General features: G+C 50.1%; 1 protein-coding gene and 1 long non-coding RNA gene across 10 annotated transcripts in view; one reads left to right on the top strand and one right to left on the bottom strand.

Annotated features, from left to right (window-relative positions):
- The window catches only part of DLGAP4 (DLG associated protein 4), a 194950-nt gene that overhangs the window by 137192 nt on the left and 37527 nt on the right, over positions 1 to 20231 (top strand). The window contains exon 1 of one of the 9 annotated variants that reach the window (XM_072800875.1): positions 7815 to 7935. The exons of 7 other annotated variants lie outside the window; for them this stretch is intronic. In XM_072800875.1, coding sequence (XP_072656976.1) covers positions 7881 to 7935 — 55 coding nt within the window. In that variant the 5' untranslated portion in view covers positions 7815 to 7880. Of the gene's footprint in view, positions 1 to 7814; positions 7936 to 13795; positions 13869 to 20231 lie in introns of those variants that run through there. One more of the 9 variants, XM_072800881.1, reaches the window with a different exon arrangement.
- Positions 12189 to 20231, bottom strand: part of LOC140618416 (uncharacterized) — a 94550-nt gene continuing 86507 nt past the window's right edge. Inside the window, exons 4-5 of the long non-coding RNA XR_012018544.1 lie at positions 19847 to 19954; positions 12189 to 16140 (exon numbers count right to left, since the gene is read on the bottom strand). This is a non-coding gene — a long non-coding RNA (uncharacterized lncRNA). The remainder of the gene's footprint in view (positions 16141 to 19846; positions 19955 to 20231) is intronic.

The following is a 20231-nucleotide window of genomic DNA, read 5'->3' on the forward strand; positions in this document are numbered from 1 at the left end:
GAACTTCAAAAGTGACAAAAGAGGTCTTCAGTAATGATTTAATCATTATCAAGGTGAAGTAAAGGCATCTCAAGAAAAGGCCCTCTGCTCCTTCAGTAGTGTGTTGGGGAGGGAGGCGGGAGGGAAGTCACCTGAGGGCTGCTATACTTAAGATCCTGGCCTGAATTTTCTCTAGCCTCCAAATATTTGTTTACACTCTGCCCAGGTGTGGAGCCCTGTGGCCATGTGCTGAGCTGGGGACCCTCTCTTTCCTCCAGTACTAAATGAGATGACATAAAGACAGATCCTCAGATTTCTGGCCTACCCCCTCTTAGGTCCCATGAGTGGGAACCAAGTGTAAAAGAGGTAGGTACTTGCCAGGATCTCATATTGAGAGAAACAATCCTTCCTCTTTCCGTGTCTTACCAGCCTGGCAAAATTTCCCCACTGCTCCCTGTAGGAACTCTTAACTGAACCTGTTCCACATTCAAAGCCCTCTTCAAATCCTGCCTATGCCTTAAGGCCAAGTTTTTCCCAAGTCGTCTCTGATGTTTTCTCCCCTGCCCAGAGCCCTGGAGTGTCCAGGCTGCCTCCATCTACTCTCAGAGGCTGGCCACCTGTTCTACAAGGGTAGACCAGCAGCTTTTGAGGAAACTTCAAACTCCAGATGCCTGGGCCCTGCCCCAGGGACTTTGATCCCTGAGACATAGAGAATGCTTTCTCCGAGAGCATTTTGCTGGAGTTATTTTTATGTGTAGAAATTACATTTCTATTGAAGCAATACATGTATGTGGTTAAACATTTCAAACTTTGTAGAAAAAATGCCCAGTGAAAAATTTAACTCTCCCACCCTCCACTCCTAGATAATCACTATGAACAGTCTTGATGTTTCCTTCCAGAAATACTCTTCATATGTAGGCAGCTATGTCAATAACATCACCTTTTTTTTTTTTAATAACATCACCTTTTATTACACAAACGATGGCATATTCTCTACCTACAGCCTACCGTTCTTTTTTTTTTTTTCAGCCTACCGTTCTGTACTTTGTCTTCTTTACAAGTCTGTCTCTGTTGACGCAGACAGGTCCATGGCCTCCTTTTCCATGACTGTGTGACAGTCCCATGACGGATGGACCACCAGTTGTCATCCAGCTCTCTCCTGGAGGGCATTTAGGTTGTTTCTAGTCTCGCTGCTGTGAGCAGTGCCACAGCAAGCACCTTCCCCCCACCTGTGTGTATGCGGGTGTGCCTGTGGAGCTGTGGGAGCCATTCCTGCAAGTGAAATTGTTACAGAGAGTCTGTGCACCTAAAATTTTGTTAGGTATTTTGAATTGCCTTCTTTTGCATCCCGAAAGTGTGTATTTTTTTAAAAAGCACCCTGCATCCCCTGGATTCAAATTCATTTCCTTGGTTAAGAACCAGACTATTCTAATTCAGCCCAGATGGGAAGGGAGTTGGCCAGTGTTACTCAGCAGTCCTCAGCCAATGAGGTATTTCCAGAGTATGGTGCAGATGAGGGGAAGTAAGGAATGAAGGGAAGAAATGGGCTAGCAGGGTAATGAGTGGGGCCAGAATTGGGCAGAGGGGACTCTGTTACAGGTCCTGGGGACCTGTTGATGACTTGGTCCCCAGGGAGAGGCATCCCCCCCTCCCATGCTGTGTCCTCCTTCCTGCATTTCTCTGGCTTGGGCTGCATCTGCTTGGCAGCAGCTGGGCCAGTGAACTCCTTCATTCAGCAAATATTTACTGAGCTCCTGCATCCCAGTGCAGGCTGGGCCACTATGTCCCTACCCTTCCTCGAGCCTCATTTTTTTTCATCTGAAAAGTGGAGAGGTTCATCCATGCATTTCTTATATCACCAGGCTAGTGGGAAGATTTGGTAAACCAGCCAATGGGGAACCCCCATAAAATAGATTATATGGTTTTAGCTAGACACTATGCCAGGTACCCTGGAGGGTTTTTTTTTTTTTTTCTTTTTCCTTTTTTTTTTTTTTAAAGGTTTTATTTATTCATGAGAGAGAGAGAGAGGCAAAGACCTCTGGAGGGTGTTTTTCTTTCTTTCTTTTTTTTTTTTTTTTTTTTTTAGGTTTTATTTATTCATGAGAGAGAGAGAGAGAGAGAGAGAGAGGCAGAGGGAGAAGTGGGTGCCAGACTTGATCCTAAGACTCCGGGATCACGACCTGAGCCAAAGGCAGATGATCAACCATTGAGCCACCGAAGCATCCCACCCTGGAGTTTGAGTCTGATCTTTGGACCAGTCCTGGGTGGGCTACCTCCAGTCTTAGTAGATGGCCTGGTCTGCGCTCTGATTAGGAATTTGGTGGCATCCGTTGGTGGGTGTCTCCACTTGCTGTGCCAGGACAGAGTCAGACTCATGCCTAGGATGCATTTGCTTTGCCCTAGGATGCTGGAACTCCAGGGCCCGCTCAGGGTCAAGGTGATTAGATAATAGGTGAAGAAGAGGTAGTTAGGGAGGCCAGGAAGGTCCCCACACTGAGGCTACTTTTGTCTCCTCCTCCAAGTTAATGGGAAGGCCCTCTGGGGTCCCCCACAGGGCATTTCTGCAGCTCCCTTTCAGCTTTCAGCTGTGGTAGGGATGAGGAAGAGGAAGTTCTATCATTTTTCTAGTTCAAAATTACTAGTTTAAAATCATTATCCTAGTTCCTCCTTCCCATTTTATCAATGGAAAACTGAGGGCCTCCTCCTAGGTGAGCAGGCAGCCTTACCGGGATTGGAAGCCAGGTGTTCAGCCCTCCTAAGCCTTACCTCTCACTAGGTTTCCCACATCGTCGCAGTCTTCAGTTTCACTTTGGGGTTAAAAACCAAAGTGAAAGAGAAAGGCAAAGCAGGAAGCAGCTGCTTCAGTCCCAGCCCAGGCTGGGATTGGCCCTGAGAGACCCAGGCCGAGCTGGCCTCACATCAGGGGGCAGGCCTCTTCTCCCTCTTGCTCCGGAGGCCTGGCAGGGGCGGGGCCCAGTAGGGCCCCGCGGGGGAGGCGCCAGGCTACAGACTGGGGTGGTGTTTTGGCCTGCCGCTGTCTGGGAGACGGCCAGTCGGACAGGTTCCCTGGTGAAAGTCAGCCTCACCGGGGTGTGGCCCCAGGTGAGAAGCCACTGCCTTTTAAACCTCTGTCCTTCCGGGCCAGGGCTGAGCTGGGCCTCTGCTGGCCTGGGAAAGATATCCTCGCTTCCCCAAACCAGCTTTCACAGAACATTTCCACTCTCCCTGAAGGTAAGAGCTAGGGCCCTGTCTCCACTGGCAAGACCTCTAAACCTTCGGTCACGGTAGGGTGGGCACTTACCTCAACTCTTGGCGGTTTCTTAAGGACCCAGGTGGCCTGAAAGCCTTAATGCCCTTTGTTCTGGTCCCAGTCCCAAGAAGTTGGACAGGGGTTGGAGGAGAAGGAGCCACAGCTTCCCGAGTTTTTAGGTGGCTCCAACAAGATTCCTCTCCAGCTCTGGGCTCCAGAGTCCCCATTTGTTTCTTGGCAGGAGAAGTTCCTTCTAGCTCTGCTGTTCTGTTGAATCAGTTTTGGTCCCTTGGAAGATAGCGAGGATCTTAACACCTGATTTGGTTGGTCTGTGTATTTCAAAGATTAGCTGTTATCTAACTAGTGGGGGTCTTAAGTTCCTGTTTCTCTGTGCTTTTTCTAAGAAAATTCTCAGACTTGCCAAAGTAGATACAGTCTCAATTTTTTTGCTTCAACAAATACAATTTCTGTGTACCTCTCTTGTCTGCACAATCACAAGGTCCCCAGACACAGAGTCGTTTTGGCTCAAGACTGCTCGCTAAGGGCACACACTGAGCCCAGGGTGGGTAATCGATCAGGTGATCCTTGGTAAATGACTGAATCAATGATCCGCACCTGGCCTTGCCGCTCTTGTGGAATGCAGAAAACTGGCATTTATAGCCTAACTGTAAGGCTGAGGCAGGCACTGGGTGAGCAGGGAGGAATACCCACACCTTAGAGATCTCGCAGACCTATAGTCAAGAGCTTAGCTCTAGTGACAAACTGTTGGGGTTTAGATCCTTGGCCACCACCAAGAGCTGTGAGACCTTGGGCAAGTTCCTTAACCTCTCTAGGCCTCAGTTTCTTCACTTGCAAAATAGAGATGATAACATTACCTGAAATCAGCATCAGCATGAAGACCAGAGCAAAGTGTGTGTAACGCACTGAACACAGTCTGTAATACAGAGGAACCGCTAAAAAATGGGAGCTGTTGCTGCTATTGGTATCCAAGGGAGAGAGAAGACTTGAAATAACTGAAGACTATCCATGTCCCATGCCTGGAAGGATGGAAGTGGACTGGTTGGGGTGTTTGGAGGGACATCAAGTTATTGTTTGTCAAGTGCAGGGCTATGATGGGGACTCTGGAGTGAATCAAGGTAGGCTTTAGAGAAGAGATGACCTTCAAAACCTCAAAAGCTGGGCAGGACCCAGGTGGATGGAGATTTTGAGGGGAAGACACCCTAGGGTATGGGCACACCCGGGGTAGGGGAGAGGAAGGCACTGTGGGTCAGGGAGGGATGGCAGGCGTTGGCTGCCCAGGGGCCAAGAGAGCCAAGATCAAGGAAGAATGCTTGTTGAGGGCCATTAGAGTCCATCAGCACTCAGGGCCAGGCATTCAGAGCCAGGGTTTGTCTCTGAAGGGTCATCACTCCTTGGGTGGGTTTCCTGCTGGGGCACATTACTGAGTGTGCTGTGAATATATTTGTGAATTCCACCCTCTCCTGGAACTTTCTTGCATAGTATTGCTCTGCACAGGGGAGTGGTGGTAGCCATCTGGACCTGCCTGCCTGCCTGCCTAGGGATGGTTCTGAGCCAGGGTGGGGTAGGAGGAGCGGGGTTTGTCTGACAGCACCTTTAAAAGCCAGCTCGCTCTGCTCCTGCTGCCCCGTAATTTCCTCAAAGCAGGGGCAGTAGGGAGTAGGGTTTGGGTTCATCCCAGTCTGCCCCAACCTCCAAACAGCCACCACTTCTCTTTCCAAATGGCCAACCATTCCTGTGCTCAGAGTGCCAGTGCCAAGCCAGGACAGGGGAGGGAACAAGACAGACTTGGTCTCTTTCCTCAGGGAGCTTCCATCAACTGGAAGTCCCCATGCCAGCAGGTGATGAATATGTGAGATACTGCCTGCTGGTGCTGAGAACTCTGAAGGAAACAGGCTGAGGGGGACCTATTCTGAGAGGATGGGGAGGGCATGTCAGGGATGGTGAGGTGGCCAGTGGGCAGGAAGCTGTCAAGGGGCAGGCCAAGAACAGCAGGGATCAGGACCCCTGGGTGAAAAATGTTTAGCATATTGAGGGAACCAGAAGAGGTTCTGTTCAGTCTGGAGTGGTCTGCAAGGTCAGGCGGGGCTTTATCATCCCAGTGACCTTGTTTCCTCTGAAGCAAAAAAACTTTGCCCTGAAGGAGCCAGAGGTGTCGGTGTATTAAAAGGTGTTTTGGGTTTTAAAATTAACATCAGAACTCCCAAATACTTCTGATTGGTTTTCATACTGATCCTAAGTCATCAAAAAAAAGGCTTCATTAGCACTCCCTATTTATTGCTCACTTCCTCATACTGCCTCACAGTTCATGAAGCTATGTTGCTTCTGTTGGCAGTTTGTTGCAGGTTATTATTGCTGTTTTTAGAGGGGATGGAACAGAGAGCTTAAGTGACTTGCCCAGAGTCACACAGCTTAATCATGATTTGAAGTCTTGATCCACTGTTCTTTCTACCCTCCCCACTACTTCTCTGTAAGAAGGCCAAAGCAGAAGTTTCTATTTCTTTATAGCAAGGTTGCAATTCTAAAATGATCACAGTTGGGATCCCTGGGTGGCACAGCGGTTTGGCGCCTGCCTTTGGCCCAGGGCGCGATCCTGGAGACCCAGGATCAAATCCCACGTCAGCCTCCCGGTGCATGGAGCCTGCTTCTCCCTCTGCCTGTGTCTCTGTCTCTGCCTCTCTCTCTCTCTCTCTCTCTCTCTCTCTCTCTCTCTCTCTGTGACTATCCATAAATAAGTAAAAATTAATTAAAAATTAAAAAAAAAAAAGAATCATAAAATGATCACAGTTTAAAAAGTTTTGGTATAGAATGATATAATAGTATTTGTGTCCAGGCAATGAGATTAGAATGACTTTCCCCCCCATATTTTCTATAGTTAATTCTTTTTTAGTTTAAACCTTTTATCTTCACCCACTCTCCCATCCAACTCCTTTCCAAGGTTCTAATACCAATACACCCATCACTGTTCTTACAGACCTTTGATGTTTCCTATTTTCTATTTGAATTCCTTATTTCTCTTTCTTGGATGTCAGAAAAGAGAATGCAGGCAAATTATAGATCAGCCCCTGCTCGCAAACACATTTAACTCAGAGCAGAAGTGTTTAAAATTCATGCTTATCATAGTTTTAAATATTTTATTTTGTAACTTTTGGATTTGGGGTATAAAATAGCAATTTGATAACTGGGCTCATTTGCAAGGAATTCCTCAGTAAGACTCCTCACTAAAAACTTGGGATAAAATGCACGTAACAATTATCATCTGACCTATTTTTAAGTGTACAGTTCAGTGGCAGTAAGTACCCTCACATTGTTTCATCACCTCCATCTCTAGAACTCTTTTCAATTTGCAAAACTGAAACTCTTCCCCATTAAACAATAGCTCCCTGTTTCTCCCTCCCCACCAACCCCTGGCAACCACCATTCTGCTTTGTCTCTTGGATTCAACAACTCCAGGTGCCTCATCTACAAGCCCTTCTTAAGAGGATGTATTTGGAAAGGGGGTTATGTGCTGTCTCTGAACAGTGAAGTGTTCAGATGGTGATGAATTTTCCCAGCGAATGCACACTGCTACTCGCAGCGTTATGTGCCTGCGTTCCAGAGGAACTGTTAACAGACCCATCAGCTCCTGGGAGGACTTTCTCCACAGAGGTGGCCTTGCTTCCAGGCCCATGGTGGCTGCATGGAGTCTGGCCACAGCCCCTCTGTGGAGGAGGGATAATAGGATGAGAAAGGCTGTGGACTTAATCATAGGACCCACGTAAGTGCCTTAGTCAGCTTACCTGTTGTGGGATTTGAGCCAAGTCTCCTCACTCTCTGAGCCTCAGCCTCCTCCTCTGAGAAATGGGACAATACTTCCTGTTATGTGGCTACCCCAGAATCAATGAGATGGATAATGGACTTCCCTTTGCAGTCATGATCCTAAGCACAGTGTTTGAATGAGGTTAAATGCAAGGAAAACAGGACTCCTGATCCCCATGTTACAGAAGCAGCAGAGACATAGAAGTGATGTGATTGGCCTGAGGTCATACAGCACTTGGGCGTGGACCCTGGGCTGAAACCCAGCCACCCTCACTCACAGGCTGCAGCTACTGCAAGTTCCTCGTTGGTCAGTCTTTTGAAGGGTAGAAGACTGTGAACAAAGTTGCTTTCCCATCTTACCAGGTTTAAAACATTGCCCAAGAAACCCTCTTGTTGATGGGTCTGCAGGGGAGGATAGGGGGTGGAGGTTTTGGTGGGGAGTCAAGGACCATGATTCTGCATTGTGGGAATAGAGTTCTAAAGCATTCCTGTGGATCCTCTTGCCCAGGGACGACACATACCTTCCACTTGCAGTTACTTCCCATACAAGGCCCATAGCAAACAACCTCAGTCACTGATGCACTCCCATTGAGCCTAGACAAGGCTTCAGAATCCTTCTTAACACAGGCAGGTACTACCAAGCAAGCAGAAGCAGTACACCCAGTGCAACCTGCACCATCTCCAGCCTAGTACAGCCTCCAGCTTTTACAGAGAGGTGGCAGTCCTGGGAGGGGAAGGGACTGTTTCAGGGGCAGGTGATGTAACAGGTCTCTTTGTGAGAACGGAAGAGGGTCCTTTGGCAGGACAGCCCAAAACCTGGGGAGGTGTGACGAGTATGCCTGCAAAAACATCGGGGCGCAGCAGCAGCCAGAGGGGTAGAAGTTGTCGAGGTAAAATCCATTTTCTTCCATGCGCTCCTTGTGGAGGCGCGCTCTAGGCAGACTCTACCGGCAGAAGGAGGAGACCAAACTTGTCTTTCTAAGTGGCTTCTAAGCTTGATAGGCACATGTGTGGTGGTCACACTTGTCGGTGAGCTTGTATTTTTTACTCCTTGTGAGATTGGATGCTGTAAGGGTTGGGTTCTGGAGACTGAGACCTATGGGTTTTGCACTCAGCAGATAGAACATGACTTGCTATATGACACTGAGCAGGTCCCCCAGCTCTCTAAGCCTCCTGTTTCCTCAGCAGCACAAGGGGAGATGATGAAAACATCTCCTTGTGAGGATCAAATATAAGACGCAGGTGTAAGGACTTTGGACAGTGACTGGGCCACTGTAGGAGCCACCAGTTCTTGAGCCGTCACTAAACACTGGTAATGTGACTATTAGCCACTAATCACCCACTTCGTATGCTGTGCCATTGTGGGGGCAGGGAGGTTGGTGACCTTCACTTGGGTAGGTGTTCTTTCACAGAGATCTTCCCAAATGTCACCATATTGTGCTTTCAAAGGTGGTTGGGAAAAAATTGAGCAGGGCCGGGTACGGGGGTGTGAAGAGGAAGCCAATAGTCACGACTTGTCCCAGTGCCTCTGTCTTCTGCTTGCCAAGTCACTTCTTACAGATTCTTTTCTATTTGCTGTGTCCTCACGGTCTTCTTCCACGGGGAAAGGCCCTACGGGCCTGTACCACTTTTGGGATAAAGTCAGAAGCAGGGTCCAATCTCCTAAATGTCGGGAGACATTTGCCTGGGCACCTCTTCCAGGCTGGAGACAGGGTTGTAGGAATGGAAACCACATAGTCAGTGCCTTCAGGGGGCTCAGGGCCTAAAGGGAGAGGCAGAAAAGCAAACAGGCCTGTAAAACAGTGTGGTGGCAAGGGCTGTAGTACATCTCAACATGAGGCGTTGACCCAGCAAGGGAGCCAGTCAGGGAAGGTTTCTCGGAGGGAGTAATGCCGGAACTGAGATCTGGAGGAGAGGCGGAATCAAGGAGGAGTTAGGATGTTGCTGGCAGGGAGCAGCCAGTGCAAATGCCTGGAAGCTGAGAATGTGATGTGTTGGCAGGAAGAGGGGGGCGGGGGGAGAGAAGGGAGCTTGGCAAAGCAGGGACATCAGTGGTCACCACCCAGAAATAGCACACGGTGATACATGTGTGGCATGGAGGGGGTGGATGGCTATGGGTCCTCAGGGCACTGAACCTGCCTGCCCCAGCCCCTGCCTGTGGAGCACCTTGGCGGGGCTGGGATGGGACAGTAGCTGTGTGGGACCCCACCAGGCCTTTCTCACTTGTCTTCCCCAGACACTCTCCCAGTAGTCCTGGGGCAGGGGGCAGGGCAAGTGGGTATTGGCATTTTATGGATGAGAGAAACTGAGGCCCAGGAGCCTAAGTGGTCCAGTGAGTGAGTGCAAAGCAGAGCCAGTGCTCAAAAGCAGGTTATTGCGGGGGTGGGAAGGGGCAGCAAGTGTTGGTGGATCTTCTGTTCTGAGGATGGGTTTATCATCTCAGGTTGGGGCTCTGTGCTGCCAGCCTTCCCGGAGAAAGGCATCTTAGGCCCCATCTCTGCCAAGGCCCTGGTGTTAGTCCTCACATCATTTCCCATGTAGCTAGGCTGAATGAGTATTTTCCTCTTTTTTGCTTGTTGATAACGATTCTCTGGATGCAAAAAATATATATATATATGAAGTATAAATGTCTCTCACACACATACACACGATGTCTGATGTCACATCCAGAACTGGGTGTGAAGTAGAAGAGTAAAGAAGGAACAATCCTCTCAGGCTTGAATAGAATCCGAAAGGTCACACCCATGAGAGCTTGTGTCTTCTCTCAGCAGCCGTCATGCCTGTGTCTAGCCCAGCCGAACCCTCCTGGGCCCTCTGTCCTTTAGAAAGTGCCTCCTCATAGTGCAAAATCTGTTTCCCCATAACAGCCTCACCTTCCTGTCCCTACTCTGGTTGTAGTGTGATGACTTAGAGCACACGTATACGGGACCATCTTCTAGGTATCTGAAGATGATAACTGTGCTTTTCTGAGTTGGCTTTCTTTTCCAGAACACTATCCCAGTCTCTCCAAGCCTTCCCTCATGTTGACCCAGGCATGATTCATGGTGCACATGTATCACACCCCACTTGTGGCAGATCTCTGACAGACAGCACTAATCAGTCACAGCATTCTTGATCAGTCCGTCCCCGGCTTTCTCACACAGTGCTCCGTATGGCAGTGCTCCACGGGGCGACGCCCAGTAGAGGAGGCATTTCCTTGCCACCTCGGCATTTTACTGTGAGTTTTTTCAGGACAAGGACTTACTCATCCTGGAGTTTCCTGCCTGCCCAGGACCCAGTGTGTGGCTTCCCCACCATAAACTAGGCATTTGTCATAATGGGATGGATTTGCAACTTCTGCTCATGCATCAGGCTCCCGTTGGGCAATGCCCCTTGTCCAGAGCCTCCAGCATTACCCACGATGTTATCCAGAGCTGAGTGGGAGCTGCTCCCCACTCCCCTGGTCCTGTACCTTTCTTGGTCAGGGCAGCCTCAGACCATGTCTGCGGTCAGCATGGGTTGCTAAGGCATTTTCCCACATGTGCTGCTTTCTTATGTAACAGTCTGACTAGGGATCCAAACTCAAAATCCTAATATAGGCTCTGAGGACTAGGGCCTTTCCCTTCTCATATCTCTGTCCCTGGACCTGGCAACAAGGCAGGCAGTGTTGACCTGACCTGAACTCAAGGTTTTCCCCATTCAGTTCTGTACTGTTTGTTTCATCCCATCTCTCAGCTGCCCAGGCTTATTGGCTCCTGATCCTGTCACCCGATATACCACCTGTCACTCCAGGCACAGTGAATGAGCCCGTTAACACCTTCTTTCTATTCTGGGATCCTCTTGGTCATTCAGAATGATGAAAGAGGGCAGCAATTCAGGTGCATGGGGCCTGGCAGTGTCTGGTTCTAGACACAGGGGCCTGTGACATCTTATTAAAAGCCAGACTTTTGTGACCCATCATCAGGGTCTAATGTCAGCCCTCCAGAAGTGAGGGTGGTGGTTTTTTAAGGCTTTTTCTAAGTAGTATTGCCCAGACAGGGCTCCTAAGACCTTGGAAAGGCAGCAGTGAAGTCCACATGCTAGAGCCAGTATTTGAAAAGCCAATACTTGGATTCTCCACACCTCCTCCCCACGTCCCCCCGACCCAGCAGTTCCTCACCAGGCCAGACAGGGGCTGTACACATCAAGTTTTTTACATGGACTGGAGCCATAGCAGTCCCGTAACTCTGGGTATCATCTACTCCACAGCACCCCCTCCTAGTGGTCACAACTTTGACATACAACAACAAAGTCATGATTCAGTAGTAACTGCAGCTTGGTAGCTGGCGTCTCTTTAAAGCTCAGACTCAAAAAAAAAAAAAAACACAAAAAAAAACCCAGCTCAGACTCCCAAGGAGGGTGGGGTGATAAGTGTCCTAGTGTCCTGGGGGGTAGGGCAGGGGCCTCAGAGCAGAGCTGCTGGCAAGGTTGACTGCAGGTCTTAGAGGATAAATAAGATAACGAGGATGTAGCAGATTCTAGCATAGAATGGATGAGGAGGGGGGCGCCTGATGGCTCAGTTGTAGAGTGTGCGACCTTTGATCTTGGATTTGTATTTGAGCCCCACATTGGGGATAGAGCTAACTTAAAAATAAAATTTAAAAAAAAAAAAAAAAAGCAAGAATGGGGGAGGAGTGAATGTTGCCTGACAGGTTGCTTGCAGGATATTGTTGCAGTAATGGTGGAAATGGATTTTGAGAACAGCATGCCATTTGGGTCCCCTGTTCAGGAGCTGGAGGAAGTAGGGTTGCCTCCCTGGAGGCCTGGAGCTGGTGGTCTCCAGGCTGGGAACCTAAGGGCGTCTTCCTTTCTCAGTTTGGGAGGAAGAAGGGACACACCCACACTCAGAGCCCCAGGCAGGGACTGCCCTGCTACTAGATCCTCAAAGAGCACAGGTGCCTCTCTGTGCCTAAGTTTCCTCATTGTACTCTGAGGAGGTGGAAGTTGTGTGGTGGGTCTCATGGTACCGGGTGGGAGTTCCGTATGGAGGAAAAAGGAAAATGGGAGCTGCTCTGAGGGACCTGGAGTGCAATGGGAGTCCAAAAAGCCTTCCTCAGTTCCCTTTGGGGGCCCTCAGAACCTGGTTTAGAAATTACCAGCATTAGTATCTCCTAGGACCCTGGGATTTGTTTTTGTTTTTTAAAGATTTTATTTTTTTATTCATGAGAGACACACAGAGAGAAAGAGGCAGAGACACAGGCAGAGGGAGAAGCAGGCTCGGTGAAAGGAGCCCAACGTGGGACTCCATCCTAGGTCCCCAGGATCGCACCCTGGGCTGAAGGTGACACTAAACTGCTGAGCCACCCAGGCTGCCCAGAACCCTGGGATTTGGAGGCTCCACCTCATTTCCAATCCCAGCAACCAGCTGAGTGACCTGGGAGAGATAGCCTCACCTCTCTGGGCTTTACTTTGAGGCTATAGTGAGAGCCAAGTTGGAAAAATCCTGGGTGACTGGGGAACCTATGTCAAGGGTTGCGGTGTTTCTAGTGAGAGGGCCAGAGTGTCTAGGACCTCACGAGGAGAAAGGCCTGAGGAAGGGCATTGGGCAGCAGTGGTCACAGACGGGGGTGGGGGCCACCTTTTTCTCCCATGCACTAGGATTCTGATCCAGGAGGCACCAGGCCTCTGCCCCCATGGCCAGCACAGCCAGCAGCTGCCACCTGACTCGCTCAGGAAATTGTCAAACTCTGCTTGAGGACCCCAGGAGTAGGCGCCTGTCTAGGTCCTGACTGAGGAACTGGCTTGGCTCTGATAGCCAGGCCCAGCTAGGTGGCACCAAACTCCAGCCATGGGCAGTGTGAAGTAGTAGCTACAAGCACTGGCTCTGGAATGAAAAAGGCTGAGCTCAGACCCTGACTTTTCCACTTACTGGCTGTGCAACCTTGGATTGCACACTTTCTCTGAGCTTCATGTTTTTCCTCTTTGAAACAGGAATGGTAGGCCTGGTAAAGAGGTGGTGAGCCAAAACAGTTAAAGTGCTTCATGCGAGGTCCGCTCATGGCCACCCGCAGCCAGGGGAGATGCCCTGGAGTTTGTGAAGTGTCCCAACCCACGGTTTCCCACCCTAGAGAAGCAGCTGACCTGCACTCCGGGTCCTTCTGGAGGGCAATTGCTTAACCTTTTCTCCAGCCCCTTTGGCCTGAACATGTCAGGACAGAACCCTCTCACACCCTTGCCCCCCAGCTGGGGCACAAACAGTGCTTCTGAGGAGCAGGAGCAGCTGTCTTCCTGGAGTGGGGAGGAGTTGCCAACAAGCAAGACCCTCTCAGGCAGCTGTTCCTGGCACATGAAGGAGATTGGCCATCTGCACTCCGGATAGGGCTCTCCCACCATCTGTGATCTGGTGCCAAGAACCCGAAACCAGACCTGGCCTGCCAACCAGAAGGGGCTTTCTCTGCTTTCACTCGGCCAGACCTGAGATACCACCAGGTGAAATTAAGGTGGCTGCCTTAATTTCAAGGTTCCCAAGGGTCTCCTGTCTTCCCAAGGGGGAGGCGCTTACAGATAGCCTTCCTGGGAGCAGGAGGAGAGGGGCTAGAGGTCCAGGAAAACTAGGAGGTCTGAGGACAGCCGCTCCAGCAGTCACAAAGATAGGTGCCACAGGCCACATTAGCTGGCAGGCAGGTACCTGTACAGTGTTTTTTTGAAACTTTGAATGAGCTAATCCATTTTCAAAAGATGAAGGTTTTATTTTTCTAAGTCCAGATTTCTGACTTCTGTCACCCAGGTCCCCACATGGCAGCTGTGGATTAGAGGGGTTAGATAACCAGTCTCCTGGTGGACCCCCCCCCCCCCCCCATTCAAGGTCAGTCTGCTTAGTTTACAGCTGGGGAAACGAAGGCCCAGAAAGGATCAGGCCTGATGCAATGTACACTACCCACCAGGTCCAGTGTTGAGTTTAAAACCTGGCACCCTGGCCTCACAGAACAGAGCTTTTCTACACTGCCACTTCTCAGAGTGAAAAGCCTGTTCCCTCATCTATAAAACATCAGTGATAATTACCTCCCCTCCCAGGCCTAAGTCTGGAATAAAGTAGCACCTGGCCAGGACTCACTCAGTAATGATTCTTTTAAATCTGTACTTGTGATACACCTTGCCTGGAAAATGTGGCTGGAATCACTGCTTACTTTCTTTCTAGCCCAGCTTTTAGGAATGGTTATTTTCAAACAGTTTCTGATACCCGTTCCTTAGGGTTTTTTGAGCTCTCATTCCCACAGCCTCATTGCCCAATCTCAGGCAGAGTTGATCAAGGCTTTACCTCCCGCCAGACTGTGTTCCTACAGTGTGTGCGTGTGCTTTGGTGCTGACCTAAAAGGAACTCAAAGCCCCGACCCTGGGCATTAGATTCCAAATCAGAGTCCGGAGTAACTCCTAACCTGTCAAGTAGGGAATGGTTCATTTATTCAATAATAATGTATTGGCCTGGTGCTGGGAAAGCACTGTGATTATACAAGATATTTAGGGTCTCCACCTTCAGGAACCTGTATTAGATATTCAGGATCCTTTTCTGGTAGGAGAGAAAAGGCAAGTAAACCAGTAAGTTTATTAATGTATGAATGAGACAGGGCCCTCAGAGTAGCAGCTTTGGACAGGGTGGTCAAAGAGGTCCTCACTGTGACCTAGCTCCTGAGCAGAGACAGATCAGGATGGGAAGAAGTAGAAACACAAAGATGAGGTGGAGATCATTTCACACCAGGAACAGCAGGTTCAGCAGCCCCAAGGTGGGTCTGTCTGGAATGTGCTTTCATGGGGGAGGTGGATGGGAGGGGGGGTTCCCAGGCTTCTGGAGTGTGTACTGAGTGCACGAAGTCCCCTCTCTCTGAGAACAAGGCCACTGTGGAGGAGGAAAGGATTCAGGTTCATTCTGGACACACTCAGCTTGAGATGGCCTTGGCACTTCACAGGGAGCTGCCTGCTGCCCTGGCTATTAAGATAGGAGGTGATCCGCCTGCCCTGCTGCTTTCAGGTCTGGAGCTGTAAAACCCTCCAACTGCAGGCCAGCTGGGAGGGACCTTATGAGGGGTGGTGCAGGTAGGGAGAAGAGGCCTCTGTTCCTGTGCTCCATGCGGCCCCAGGGAGCCGAGGACTCCATCTGAGAGGACACGGCCCTGTCCCAGGGCTCCTTGCCTTGGTCCCTGTCTTTCCTTCACCAGCTATGGTACCTAGTCCTACTTTGCCACCCCATGCCCTGCCCACATCAGTCCTCTCATGCCTTGGGGGCTGTTCTGTCCTACTTTGCTCACAGAGAATCCCTTCACATGAAAGCCTCACATTTCCTTGCCACTGACTGGTTGACTGTGGTCCATCCTTCCAGACCCATTCAATCTTAATGTCTTCCTGAAAGGCCCCCAGGCTGTCCCTCAGGAGGTGATCACTCTATCCTTGGTCCAGAAACCATGCTAACATTGGTTGCAGGGGCCCAGCCCACGAGTATAAAACGTCATATCTGTCATCTCTTTGGCTCCTCCTGAGGGCATATTGGGTATCTCACCCCATTTTCTGGGTGAAATAATTGATGTTCCCAAGGCTGCTGCCTCCACATGACCCTCACCCAGTTTGTCAGTGGGTGGGGGGCACAGGGTGGTAGTCAGCCTTCAGGCAGCCTGAGTTTAAGCCACAGCCCCAATACTGCCCTGCTGGGAGGTGAGCTAGGGCATCCTTCCACCCCTTTGAGCCTCATCTATAGATGGGGCAATGGCAGACCTTCCTCAGATGTACCCATTTTGAGGATTCAGGTGGCTAGAGTACAGTCCATTCTCCTTATTCACAGGAGTTATGTTCATGACATCTGACAAATACTGAATTAACAAATGAATACTGAACCATTGCTCCTAGGGGAAATAGAGGCCCTGCAAGACTCCGGTCAAAACATTTCCACCAACCAATCAATACATAACCTTGTTTTATGTATCTTTCTGTTTAAAGATACCTTATTTAATATACCGATGACTTATTAACATTGAATTGGCCAGTAGCGCTATAACTCAACGCCTGAACAAGGCTTATCAGACACGTATTTTCTCCATAGGCACATCACAGCCTTCTTGCACTCAGCAACACTAGACAGCACTAAAGCACTATATAGAGAAATCACCAAGAAAAAGAACAAAAATGTGAAAAACATAACCCTAAATAGACCAGGGAAAGCAATTTACAAGCACTTGTTTACAGTATGAGAGCTGAAATAAGAAGGCAGAGTGTCCTCTTGTTAGACCATAGCTAGGAAACTGTGCATTGGGTGACTCAACTTCTCCTCTCTGTGTGTCTGGCAGTGACCACAAAAACCCCATGAGTGTTGGTTTGGGGATTGCAAGTAAATATTATGAAGTAGGTAAATTTACAAATACAGAGTCACGAATAATGAGGATTGATGTATATGAACTGTTTGCTCTGGCCTGGCCCAGTCTGTGCTTGGGAAGATCCACTGTTAGCATTGGAATGTTATGAACAGGAGTGCATCCTGATTTCTGGACAAGACTCCAAGGGGGGGTGGGGATCCTTGAACTTTGTTGCTCTGTCTTCCCCATTGTGCTGCCTTTGTGACCTCTTGACTCCTATGGGGTCCAAGGCAAGTGTGGATTCTGGAGGCTTGAATGCTCGCAACCAAAAGGTTTGTTTCAAGTCCACTGGGTGGGTTGTGGCCCAGGTTGTGGTTGAGAGGTTTCAAACCAAGTAGTGACATGGTTGGATTTCTCAAATGGCTGGTCAAGGTTGAGGAAGGATCGGGAAGGCAGGACAGGAGAGGGGGGCAGGGAGGAAGCAGTATGGATGGTCTAGGGGAGGCTGGCTCTAGGTCAAGGGAACAGGGAATGGATGGGAGAGGCAGTTAGGAAGCACCTGGTTGTGGGTAGTAGTGGAGGATTCCCAGGAGGATGTTGGGGTACAAGCTGCTGCCAGGCCCTCTCCCTGGATTTTAAAATTAAAGTTTGACCTTGCTACGTCTTAACACATAGACGTGTCCGGACTGACACGTTGGGAAGGTGGGGGTCACATGGACTATCAACAGGAACGTGGCTCTGAGAAGACAGTCTGGCCCTGATCCTGACCTAGCTGCTTGGAATTCCCTCCCAACTTTCCCCTTTTGGGGGATGAACGGGGGAAGGAGGGAGGAATTCGAGGCTGGCTAAGTGGAAGTCTTGAGTTCTCTTTTTCCCATAGTACACAAATGAGTTGCCCCATTTAGCTGTGTGGTTTGACAGGTTGCTCAGTGGGTGAGAGAGGGAATGGGATCTTATTGGCCTGTTATCTGACAAGCCATTTCTAAAGCCTGGCGGGGCCAGCAAAGGGTGTTAAGGCAGCTCTGGCTCTGAGGCCAGATCTATCTGTTCACAGGGGACTTACATGGGTCCCATGGCCTCTTCTGTGAAGCCTGTTGCCGTGGCTTCCACACTATCTGTGTTCCCCAGCGTCCCTTCTCTTCAGAAGTTTAGGCCTCTTCCTCAGCTCCCCCACCAAGCAAGGGCCCATGGTTGCCAGAAGCGTGAGGGCCATGCTGGGCCTCCAAGGCACTTGCAGGGGGCTACCTTCCTAGGGTTGCTGCATCCATATCTCTTAGGAGATGGAGTCACAGCCATTCTGCTGAGTGTCTAAAGGTCTCTTTGGTCATCTTATTACACATTTGATGTGTAATAAGAGAGAAATTCATTCTGACCCGATAGAGTTTTCTGGATAAGATCTTGAAGCAGAAGGCAGAAATGAGACAATGGGAACTTCTACTGAGAAGAAGCAAAGACTTGTGCACTGTGGGACAGGGAGGCTGGGCTGGATGTCTGGGGCCGGGGGCAGACTGCACGGAGGAGGCATTGCACAACTGGCTCCTGTCTAAGCCTGGGCTTGACTGACTGGCATGGCCGAGGTGGGGGCAGGGAAGCATGCAGCCCCTGGGGGCCGTGGCTCACTGTGCACATACTGCTGTGGCTCAGCTGGAGGAGGTGGTCATGCTGAGGGATGTTCCCCTCTCTAGCTTCCTGGGCAAATTTGAAAGTTTTCCAAAGTGAATGGATGAAAAAGTTGGACCCACATGCTATATTATTATAAATTGTGGCACACAGACCGTCTCCCCAGGGCAGGGAGGGCTACAGTCCCATCCTGGAGGATGCGGTGCTGGCCAGGTCCAACATCTTGGGTCTCTGGGGCACTTCCCCCCTTCTAAAGTTCAATTGGCAAATGATAATTGTGTATCCTCCGGGCTGGGTCCTGGGCTGGTGACATGTCAGGGGCACGACTACAGCCCTGAGCGCTCCAGCTGATCCACAAAGGAGAGGGGTAGGTGTCCAGGCCAGCAAGAGCTGGGGGTGAAGGGCATGGCTGAAAGACCTGGAAAGGGATTCTGGTAGAACAAGTGCACGTGCAAAGGCTTGGGTGCATGCAGAGCGTGGGGTGTTTGGAAAAGGGTACATTTGGCTCTCTGAGGCCGGAAGGGCTGTGCTAAGGGGGTGGGAGGACAGGAGATGAAGCTGCAGAGTTGGGGGGTTGGTGGGAACCAGGCTTTAGAAAGGGCTCCCAATCCGGGAGGAGACAAGAAGCTTACATACTCCAGTGTTGGGAGCCTTCACTAAAGCTAAATAATCTTGACTTGGGGTAACTGAAGGGTTTTTATAGCAGTGATGAGGTTCATCTTCTCATTCAACTAATATTACTGAGAGCTTTCTATAAAGCTTGAGGTATTACCCTGGGCCTGGGATATGACCTGCTGTGCCAAGACAGACAGAGTTCCCCAACAGCCCTGAGCCTATAACCATCAACAAGTAAATGCCTTACGGAGCAGATGACAAATGTGACAGGTGCTCTGATGGAGATGCTGGCTGACCTGAGAGTAGGGGGCAGTCAGGAGACCTCTCTGAAGAAGGGACATAGGAAATGTGGAGAGTGGTAACTTTCCAGGTTAGAGGGAGCAGCATGTGTAAAAGCCCCCATGGTGGGAAGAAGGGCAGTGGGAGTAAGGAACACAGAATGGCTGGAATGTGATGTGGGAAGGGGCAGGCACAGCTGTGGGCCTGTTTTTCATCTCCCTGCCCTGGTGAAAGACAGTGTTTAGAGCTGAGGGATGCCTGCCCCTGAGGCCTTGAAAATCCCCCCTGTTAATCACACCACTTATCTGGCTATGACTTGTGCCCTAGGAGACATAGAAAATCCAAGATAAGTTCACCTTTCCTCTTATCACATCTTGCCATCTGGCCTGGCCCTTGCTAGTTCACTTTCCCTCTGAGTTTGTGTCAGCAGGACTCTGGACCTAAACAACCCTGAGCAAGAGGTTAGGGGGTCAGTCCTCTGTCCAGGCTCCTGACTGTGGACACCCCACTGTCTCCTGGCGGGGATGCCTCTTCCACACAAGTCCCTGCATACACTAACTTCTCCAGGCCACTGAGAGCACCACCCCACAGATAGGGACAAGGACCCTGACTGGGCTCACACAGCCTCAGCCAGGCTTAGAACCCAGTTCTTGCTCTGCTGGGCACTGCTGGCCATTGGCTTCAGCAAGCTACTCTTATGTCCAGCTCTTGCAGGAAAACTTCCCTAGGGTTGGTCAGAGAACCAGCCCAGCCTCTCCAGTGACCAGTGACCCAGGGGTGGTTCACCACCTCCCTGCAGCCCCACTCCAGGTCTAGCTCACTCTGTACCAAAAACTAGTAGGAGCCATGCCAGCCCTGGGTCTGAGCCTTACCCTTGTGCTATAGCCTAAGTAATCCTTCCCTGTGGCCACCAGATTAGTACAGGACAGAGCTGGGATCTAAACTCGGGCTTATCTGGTTCCCTGCTGCCTTCTGAATTCTGAATCCTTACCATCAAAAGAATAATTCTCAAAATGGTAGAATTTCAGGCAGTGGAGAGAAAGGATTCCGAGCAAAAATTCCCCTTTCAGTTGATGATGGGGGAGGCTCCAGAGCTGTCCTTGAATGAGAACAAATGAGAAAATGCTTTGAGTTTGTCAAGGGCCACATGAAATATGGTGTGCTGTTACCTGGGTTAGAACTCCTCCCCACCCACTGAATAGATGAGGGTACTGAAGAGTCCAGAGTGGCCCAGAGACTTGAGTAATTGCCAGGGCCTAGAAGCCAGGCATCTGCCTTTAGTGTAGGCCACCTCCAGCAGTCTGATCTCAGCTTGGGCATGCTTAGTGTGTGTCTGTCTCAAGGGATCCCTGAAGTTTTCTCAAGGCCTCAGCAGG

Source organism: Canis lupus, chromosome 26, assembly GCF_048164855.1.
Source record: "Canis lupus baileyi chromosome 26, mCanLup2.hap1, whole genome shotgun sequence".
Lineage (NCBI taxonomy): Eukaryota > Metazoa > Chordata > Mammalia > Carnivora > Canidae > Canis > Canis lupus.